This window comes from Chiloscyllium plagiosum, chromosome 40, assembly GCF_004010195.1.
Source record: "Chiloscyllium plagiosum isolate BGI_BamShark_2017 chromosome 40, ASM401019v2, whole genome shotgun sequence".
In the NCBI taxonomy this organism is placed as follows: Eukaryota; Metazoa; Chordata; class Chondrichthyes; order Orectolobiformes; family Hemiscylliidae; genus Chiloscyllium; species Chiloscyllium plagiosum.
The window spans coordinates 208,879-218,913 of record NC_057749.1 but is presented as its reverse complement, the minus strand read 5'-3'; the positions used below and the strand labels follow the sequence as shown (position 1 = coordinate 218,913).

At 39.7% G+C, this 10,035-nt stretch overlaps 1 protein-coding gene across 1 annotated transcript in view; it reads right to left on the bottom strand.

Moving 5' to 3' along the window:
* Nucleotides 1-2,902: 2,902 nt before the first annotated feature.
* The window catches only part of LOC122542642 (probable E3 ubiquitin-protein ligase HERC1), a gene marked incomplete at its 5' end in the record, with an annotated part of 215,948 nt that continues 208,815 nt past the window's right edge, over nucleotides 2,903-10,035 (bottom strand). Inside the window, 2 exons of the mRNA XM_043680638.1 lie at nucleotides 2,903-3,850; nucleotides 6,435-6,740. Coding sequence (XP_043536573.1) covers nucleotides 3,665-3,850; nucleotides 6,435-6,740 — 492 coding nt within the window. The remainder of the gene's footprint in view (nucleotides 3,851-6,434; nucleotides 6,741-10,035) is intronic.

The following is a 10,035-nucleotide window of genomic DNA, read 5'->3' as shown; positions in this document are numbered from 1 at the left end:
CTGTCCTCATCACTGTTTTAACCTATGTAAAAACATTTACTCCCCCCACTTTAAGTCTACTTTCACTTTTCAGTGCCAACTTCGGAAGTTCAAAAATCTCTATCCCTTTTTTCAGCTCAGGTATTCTTTCTTTTTCCTTTGCCATTGCCTCTAATTCAAGCTGCTTCATTTGCAATTGAGTTTCAGCTATTTTCAACTATTCCAACTGTATCTTTGACAATTGCAAATGCTTAGCTATTGCTGCAATTATCTCTATTTTCCTCATGCTCGCAGGCAACATCAACTTCAACTTGTGTGCCAATTCCAAAAGCTTACCCACCTTCTGTAAACAAAAACTGACTTCTTCCATACCCAGCAAACTCTTAGCCACTGAAAGAGACAATAATACACAAAGCATTCTTTATCTAAACCAACCAAACGCAACACCTGTAAAGAGAACATTGACACTCACCATCTTTGAGCCCAAAAATTGTAAATACCCAATTTGTTATGGACCAAATTGGATGCCCCCAAAGTGTATTACAGAGATAGCCTAAACACTATATTTTTTTAAAGGCAAGTTTAAGGAGTTGTTTAAGGAGTCCCATGATTTGACTGATCCACCACTGACCTTTAATCAAAACACACTTTATTCTTACAAGACAGTTAAAATACCAAACAAATTGGCATAACTTGAAAGGCTTAACAAGATAATGTATTATTTAACTACTAATCACGAACTGTTCCAAAAAAGGCAGTATTCTATAAACATACCCTTGGCAAAGGCAATTCAGCAGCAGTTATTATTTTTACGTGTAGCCTCTAACCAGCCCAGTAGAAAGAAATGCCACAGAAACAATTTCCCCTTTTTGATTTTTAAGAGGAAGCCACTCTGACTAAGACATCACTCTAGCAGCAAAGAACTCACACAGGTGGCACGGTGGCTCAGCAGTTAGCACTGCAGCCTCACAACATCAGGGACCCGGTTCGATTCCAGCCTCGGGCGACTGTCTGTGAGGAGTTTGCACATTCTCTCCGCGTCTGTGTGGGTTTCCTCCCACAGTCACAAAGATGTGCAGGTTAGGTGAATTGGCTATGCTAAATTGCCCATAGTGTTAGGTGAAGGGATAAATGAGGGGAATGGGTCGGTGTGGACTTGTTGGGCCGAAGGGCCTATTAGTCAGAGGGAAATGGGACTGGGTGGGTTACTCTTCGGATGGTCAGTGTGGACTTGTTGGGCCGAAGGGCCTGTTTCCACACTGTCGGGAATCTAAAAAAATCTAATCTAATCTTTCAGCTCCAACAGTCAACAAAACTCTCCAACTCACTGAACGAAAAACTAAAATCCCCTGATCATGATTCATTTGTCCTACTTTATATAAATAAAAAGTACAGAGAGAACTCAACGCTGTTTATTAACTGCCTGTCTGACGGAGTCATTTCACTACCAATGCAACAACACCCCTCTCTAAGAGGAACAGGTCAGAAGACATCTCTTAAAAGGCACATAATCCTTACATTAGAGTAAGGATAATCAGTCAAACCTCAATTAGCTGAGAACACATCTGGTCCAGGTAAACTGGAATTAAAGGTTGCCAGGCAAATTTGTAACAAAACAATGGATTGCCTTTTTATCAAGGAGATAGTTCAGGCACAGTAATGATACATTCCCATAAATCTAGAAGGATGTACATGATAGACATCAGGTAGATACTACAACCGAGTGCCAGGCTGAATGTAGATGATTCAGAGGAGAAGAGACAAAATAAGAGAAACAAAGAGATAGCATGAGAAGAAACTGGCAGTTAACAGCAAAATGAATCTAAAACTATTCTGTAGAATATAAATCGAAAAAGGATTGTACCAAGAGAAGCTGGACTTCATTCTGGGCCTTAATGGGAGCACTGGCATGACTGAGGTATTAAATAAATACTGCACATCTACTTTACCAAGATGATTTTATCAGATCATAATGAAATAGGAGATAATTGAGACATGTTAAAAATGATAGAGAAGTAGAGGACACTCACAACACCCACCCCAGACACACAAACATACACACATGCACCCCCTCACAGACTTAGATACTCTACGCTCACATATACACTCTCACACTCACAACTCCCCCCACCTCAGGCAGACATATATATACACACACACACACACACAAACCCACATGCACACATGCACCCCAACCTTGTTATCTTGGGGTGAATTTGTACTTGCAGAGTTCATTGTATTTTGCTCAAAACTGCATAAATTCATGTAAGACTCTGTTAACTCACTTTTTAGATTAGAATCAGTCTATACAATATGGCACAGACAGAGAACACAGGGGACTAACACCTTTAACATAGTATCTGGCCTGACACCAATTGTTATAGTTAACCTGAGAATGTAACTTTTTAAAAAAAGTTTTGTGATTTACATATGAAAGAAGTAAAACTATCATGGTATTCGAACAGATGAAAGACTCAACAAACAATCAAGGTATTTTTCAATGTATAATTTCAGTTACATCACACTGTAAACTTGTGCTTTAAATTCTGTGTCTTACAATTGTGTCCTCCACAACCACCTGATGAAGGAGTGGAGCTTTGAAAGTTAGTGCTTCTAAATAAACCTGTTGTACTATAACCTAGTATCACATTGGCTGCCTGTATATAGTTGAGAAGTGAACCAGATTGGATACATCCTAGGATATGGAGGAAAAGAAAGGTGAAAATTGCAGAGGAACTGGCCATAATCTACTAATCTTCCTTCAATATAGGATGACACTAGAAGCCTGGAGAATCCTAAATATTTCACCCTTATAAGGATAAAGAGGAACTACAGGTCATTCAGTGCATTCTCAGTGTTGGATTGCGGAGGAGAGAAAGCTTTTAAAAATTAATGCAAAACAAAACATCACTTTACCAATGTGGATTACTTCAAGAAAGTAAGATGAGATTTATTGAGGGAAAATAGTGTTTAACAAACAAGTTACACAGTGGGTGTGAAATTAGTTGAACATTTCTTCCAGGAAATCCTAGACACAACAGGTGGCATAGCCTCTTGTGCTGAAAGCATCTGATGATCTTCAGCGGTTTTTACTGTGAAATCTGCACAAGTCCTATTTTGGTAATTCTTAACCCGATTAAATATATTTTTAAACAATTTACTCTGGGTTAAAAAATATACCCAAAGGTTTAAAATCATTGATTAGAACAGCTTGAAGTAATGCACAAACACAATGGCTTTAAATTAATGCTTTATTGTTTTGGATGTCGTTCTGATAGGAAACTCAGCACAGGCAATGCAAATTAAAACAAAAATAAATATAAGAATATTTATGTAAAATTGCTCTCCCTCATGAACAATTATACACAATGTACATTTTCTGTTAAACTTTAATTTCATAGCCCCCAACACTTGGAGGGGTCATCTATACCACTCAAAAATGCACCAAAATATCTCCATGCAAACCTATTAAAAATGAACAAAAACAAATATCAGGAGAACTTTTTTAAACCTGCTTATAGTTGAAATTAAAATCAAACAATAACATTGATCACATTCAATTTTCTTCAAGTTCATATACAATTAAAATATTCTGGGTTCTTCACTATAGCTGCAGTAGTCACTTATACTTGCAATACCATTGACTTTGCTAACCATTGCCCCTTGGTGCAGCAGTTTTGTTCAATTAGTAATCGGTATCAGAGCCTTCTGCATTGTCCACATTACGAGACAGCATGTAGTTGTCCATATCTATGGATCTGCAGTTGTTGATAGCATAGCGTAACCGCTCCGCCATGACTGCCTGACTGGAGTATGGAGGTAGACGCAACTGAAAGAAGCAAGTTTGTGAGGTAGGCAAACTGTCGTAAGGCTGTCAGGAAAGAGACACATGATAATGAGTGGTGGTCAGACATAGTTTAGAACATCATATTATTGGGTAGCAAATTTTAAACCACTCAACAGATCAGTATATACACAGGTACATTTAATTAATTCATAAGCCATACATTCTTGTAGAGCATCAAAACTTTAGCTTATAAAATGTGAAGTAACTTTGCTTGATAGCATGCAAATTATTTCATCCAGTATACTGCTAACAGTCAGTCAGTCATAGAAGTCAACTACTATGACAGCCAAAGGTCATATTGAGGCAAGTTTTACAATCAATAATTATTCCAGGTAGAGCACAAAAATACAGATGTTGGAGTTTGATTGAATTCTGCTGAGCATGCAAGAAAGAATGATTTGTTCAGGAAATAACTCAAGAATTGAAGGCAGGGTGACTTGCAGCTGCTCAGAGAGCCAACATGTGTTTATCAAAGATAGGTCATGCCTTGGAGAATCTGTTCAGTTTTTTTTGAAGAAGTAATGATTTTGAAGAAGTGGAAAAGAGAATATTATTTATATATCCACCGTAGGCATTTCATAAAACCCCTCAGAAGAGGCTAGTGTTGAAGCTGGTTACAAAACTGGCTGAGCATCAAAAGACAGAATGGGGATTAGACAAAGGTAAAGAACTGCAAAATCTGAAATATAAACTGAAATTGCTAGACTAACTCAACAGGTCTGGCAACATCTGTAGAGAGAAGCAGAGTCAACATTTTGGATACAGTGACTCTTCTTCAGACTGGAGTTGTTGGGGAGGTACTCAAATTGACAGGCTATGACAAGTGGTGTCTGAGAATCTATGTTCATGCCTCAAGTATTCAATGTATTAATTAATACATGGAATAGAAAGTCACATATCCAAATCAATCAATCACAATGACAAGGTGGGATTGTAAGCAGTATAAGCAAAGGATGACAAAGATAATTAATGGAGTACGTGAATGTGCAAAATTGCAACAAATGGAGGCAACTGTACAGTCAAGCATAAATTATTCCATCACACTCCTGACTTATGCCTTTTAGATGGTGGACAGATTTTGAGGAGTCAGTGGTGAGATCCTTACCTCAAGATTCCAAATCGCTAACTTGCTCTTGTAACCACAGCATTTATATAGCTGGTCCAGTTTAGTTACCGTTCAATGGTAATCACCAGGATATTCATATTAGTGGGAGCCATTGAAGGTCAATGATGGCTAAATTCTCTCCTATCCGAAATGGTCGTTATTCTTATCTGGCACTCTGTAGCGTGAATGCTACTTGTCAATTATCAAAACCTGATTGTTGTCCAGGTTTTACTGCTTTTGAAAATGGACTTAAACTAGTGACTGGGAAGCCATGAATGGTGTTGAATATTTGCAAACCTCAGTGAGTAGCGTCACTTCAGACCTTATGATGGAGGGAATGCCATTGATGTGCATAGCTGAAAACGGTTGGTCCTAAGACACTGGAAGCATAGAAAATAGAAGCAGGAATATGCCATTTGGTGCTTTGAGCCTGCCTCACCATTCATTTATGTTCATGGTTGATCATCCAACTCAATAGCCGGTTCCTGCTTTATCTCCCACAGCTTTTTAGTCCCAATGCAATGCAATATCCAACCACTTCTTGAAATCATACAATGTTTTGAAATCGACTGCTTTCTGTGGTAGCAAATTTCACAGGCTCAACACTTTCTGGGTGATGACATTTCTCTCCATTTTATTCCTAAATGGTTTACTCTGTGTCCTCAAACTGTGACCTCAGTTCTGGACACGTTACCACTGAGAACATCCTTTCTGCATCTACCATAAATTCTTTTCAGAATTCTACAGATTTCTAGAAGATCGCAATCATTTTTCTGAATTCCAACAAATATAATCCTAACCAATTTAACTTGTCCTCAAACGTCAGTCCTGCCATCCTGTTTGGTAAACCTTTCCTGCACTCCCTTCAGAGGAAAAGCAGATTCCCTCAGATAAAGAGACCAAAACTGCACACAATATTCTGGATGCGTCTCACTAAGACCCTGTATAATTGCAGCAAAGCATCCCTACTCCTTTACTCAAACCTCTCGCTATGAAGGCCATCATACCATTTGCCCTCTTGACCGTCTGCTGCACCTTCAGCGACAGGTGCATGAGGGTACCAAAGTTTCACGACGCAGTCCTCTCTCTCAATTTACAGCTATTCAAATAATAATCTTTCTTCCTGATTTTGCTCCCAAAGTGGATAGCCTCACATTTTATTTACATCATACTGTATCTGACATGCATTTTCTCAGTCAGTTTGTCCAAATCAGACTGTAACATCTGGTTTTTGTCAGCTGCAAATGTGGAGATGATATTTAATTCTCTCATCTAAATCATTAATACATATTGTGAATAGCTGTGGTGCACCACCAGCCTGCTATTTGGAAAAAAGACCCGTTTATTTCTACTCTTTATTTCCTGTCTGCCAACCAGTTTTCTATCCATTTTAATACACACTCCCAAATCCCATGTGCTTTAATTTACACATCGATCTCTTATGTGGGACTTTGTCAAAGTAAATGGATAAAAAATTTCCAGAAGAGAATAAATGTTTCTTACCCTATCAACTTTCATAATCTGAAATCGCTGAGAGATATCGGCAGTGTTTGCTGGCAGACGAGATCGGCCTGACACAAAACGCATGAAAAGAACTCGCTCTTCATTGGAGAATTCCTCCAGTGTCTGCCAGAACCACAGTGTCAACTGATGTTGCTCATCTACCTCTCGATACCGTACAACCTTTTTTAGAACGTCTACAGAGATTTCGGGCAGCCCACAAACCATTTGTTCCAACTGCTTAGCAGTAAGGAGAGACAGCAGGGGAACTGGAATGATCCAAGACATCCCTTCTCGAACTGCAGCTACCTGAATGAGTAGCAAAGAAAAGGCAAACAGAAAGTCAAACAGCTGCTAAAGTTAAAAAAAAGCACATCCACAGTTTGCTCCTTTACAAGTAATACTCCACAAGTTGTGTCAGCTTAAGAGCAACCTCATTGCTTGCTTGTATAATGAGTAAGAACATTAAGCATTTCTAATTATCTTAATGATGAGATGCAAAACTCCAGCCAAATAGTTTATCAATTAGTCATTTGATAGTACAGAACCTAAGTATGTGTAGCTTCCGGTTCCAAACGTTATGTACTCTCAGCCTGATTCCTTGTTCTCAACAAGGAAGATACTGACCATACCCAACCAGTCTATGCTTGCAATAATTCAAAACACAGTTTCCAACATTAAACTTGATTCTACAATTGGACAACGTTGCATAAATAATCCCAAGTATGTAAATAATACTGAAACTAATTTATGATGGTTAGGATCACTTTGGATACAGTGGAAATTACATAAAAAGTCACCTGCTCTTTGCAGACAGAAAGAGTTGTTTTAATTCAACAAAATCGATTAACAGCCACTCTCTGGTTAATTTCTCAGGATAATATATTAATCAGAGTCAACATAACTGGTTAAGGTTTAAACAAAGCTTTGGAGTCAACTGTCAGTTATTATCTGACTAGTTCATTCTCAGTGGCAATGACTTTACCAGCATCCACTTGCTAACAAATCAGCATTCTCTTATCATTAGATATAAATGCCTTCCTTCACATTGATATTTCTTGTAAATTGTCCCGATGAGTGTAAAATAAAAAAAAAATTGTGACAAGATGTATATTTTGTTTTCAGCAAGACTTTTGTTTATTGCAAATAGATGCAGGGACACTTTGAAATGATGTTGGGCCAGGGTGAACATGGAAAACCAAAGGGAGCTTATGTTCCATTGATGGAAGAAACTAGCCTAAGCTGTGAGCGAAAGCAGTCGCTGACTGTTAAGGATAGAAAAGAAAGCAATATCCAATTAAAACCTTGAAAGTGGAAGAAATTAAGAAAGAATTACACTTTAGTAAATTTTTTCCTGATAGTACAATGCTGATGGTCAAAATGAGGGAGGGCAAACGTACATTTGGCAAAACTCTTGAATGGAACTGGGCCAAAATTATAGTATACGGGACTGGTAAGGCCTCCCTAACATTAGACCGTCGTGAGACAGGTTAATTTTACCCTACTGATGTTGTGTTGTTGCAATAGTAATCCTGCTCAGTACGAGAGGAACCGCAGATTCAGACATTTGGTGTATGTGCTTGGCTGAGGAGCCAATGGTGCGAAGCTACCATCTGTGGGATTATGACTGAATGCCTCTAAGTCAGAATCCTGCCTAAATGTAACGATACCCTAGCGCCGTGGATCACTGGTTGGCCTAGGATAACCGACTCCGGTCGGTGCGTATCGCCATTCGATTCTGGTCTGGAGTGCGGCCGTATGGGCGCCGCCTCTCTCCTTTACTTGCACCTCATGTTCATGGGGAACCTGGTGCTAAATCATTCGTAGACGACCTGATTCTGGCTCAGGGTTTCGTAAGTAGCAGAGCAGCTACCTCGCTGCGATCTATTGAAAGTCATCCCTCGAGCCAACCTTTTGTCGGTAACCGGTGCACGAGAATTTACTCCCACGCACGTTGCTACGCACCCGTCCGTTACCTCGGCTTTTGCTCGGGCCCCGCATCGAACCCGACGCCCTGCCGACCGTTTCACGCCCACAGGCGCACCACCTCTCCCCGGGGGTGTTCGTGCGTGCGCCTACCCGGGGGTGGCGGCCACGGCAGTCAGCCCACGGTCGAAGCGGGACGTGCTGAGTCGAGGGCGGCGGCTCTGTGTGTGCGGGGGGGGGGGGTGGAGAGGTCGGTGAGTTGGTCGGTCGGTGTTCTTCCTTACGCACTTCTTGCCGCACCACCTCTGCATGCCGGCGCCTGGCGGCCTTCCGTGCTGCTCCCTGGCCAGGAGCAGTTACGCGATGCCGTCAGACCGGTGTGCGGGGTGTGGGTCGTGTTACCCACTGGCCATGGGTGCACGGCAGGCGGCAGGGGACTTTTTTTTTTTTTTCCCCCTCCTCTTCACTTTTTGAAGAGGTCAGTTACTGAGTTGCCACTGGTACTGCGACACTTAGAATTTTTTCGAGTCAGTACAAATCAGTAACCAGTGACACTTAGAATTTTTTAGGCTCAGTACAAATCAGTAACCAACGACACTTAGAATTTTTTAGGCTCAGTACAAATCAGTAACCAACGACACTTAGAATTTTTTAGGCTCAGTACAAATCAGTAACCAACGACACTTAGAATTTTTTAGGCTCAGTACAAATCAGTAACCAACGACACTTAGAATTTTTTAGGCTCAGTACAAATCAGTAACCAACGACACTTAGAATTTTTTAGGCTCAGTACAAATCAGTAACCAACGACACTTAGAATTTTTTAGGCTCAGTACAAATCAGTAACCAACGACACTTAGAATTTTTTAGGCTCAGTACAAATCAGTAACCAACGACACTTAGAATTTTTTAGGCTCAGTACAAATCAGTAACCAACGACACTTAGAATTTTTTAGGCTCAGTACAAATCAGTAACCAACGACACTTAGAATTTTTTAGGCTCAGTACAAATCAGTAACCAACGACACTTAGAATTTTTTAGGCTCAGTACAAATCAGTAACCAACGACACTTAGAATTTTATTCAGTCAGTACAAATCAGTAACCAACGACACTTAGAATTTTATTCAGTCAGTACAAATCAGTAACCAACGACACTTAGAATTTTATTCAGTCAGTACAAATCAGTAACCAACGACACTTAGAATTTTATTCAGTCAGTACAAATCAGTAACCAACGACACTTAGAATTTTATTCAGTCAGTACAAATCAGTAACCAACGACACTTAGAATTTTATTCAGTCAGTACAAATCAGTAACCAACGACACTTAGAATTTTTTCCAGTCAGTACAAATCAGTAACCAACGACACTTAGAATTTTTTAGGCTCAGTACAAATCAGTAACCAACGACACTTAGAATTTTTTAGGCTCAGTACAAATCAGTAACCAACGACACTTAGAATTTTTTAGGCTCAGTACAAATCAGTAACCAACGACACTTAGAATTTTTTAGGCTCAGTACAAATCAGTAACCAACGACACTTAGAATTTTTTAGGCTCAGTACAAATCAGTAACCAACGACACTTAGAATTTTTTAGGCTCAGTACAAATCAGTAACCAACGACACTTAGAATTTTTTAGAGTCAGTACAAATCAGTAACCAGTGACACTTAGA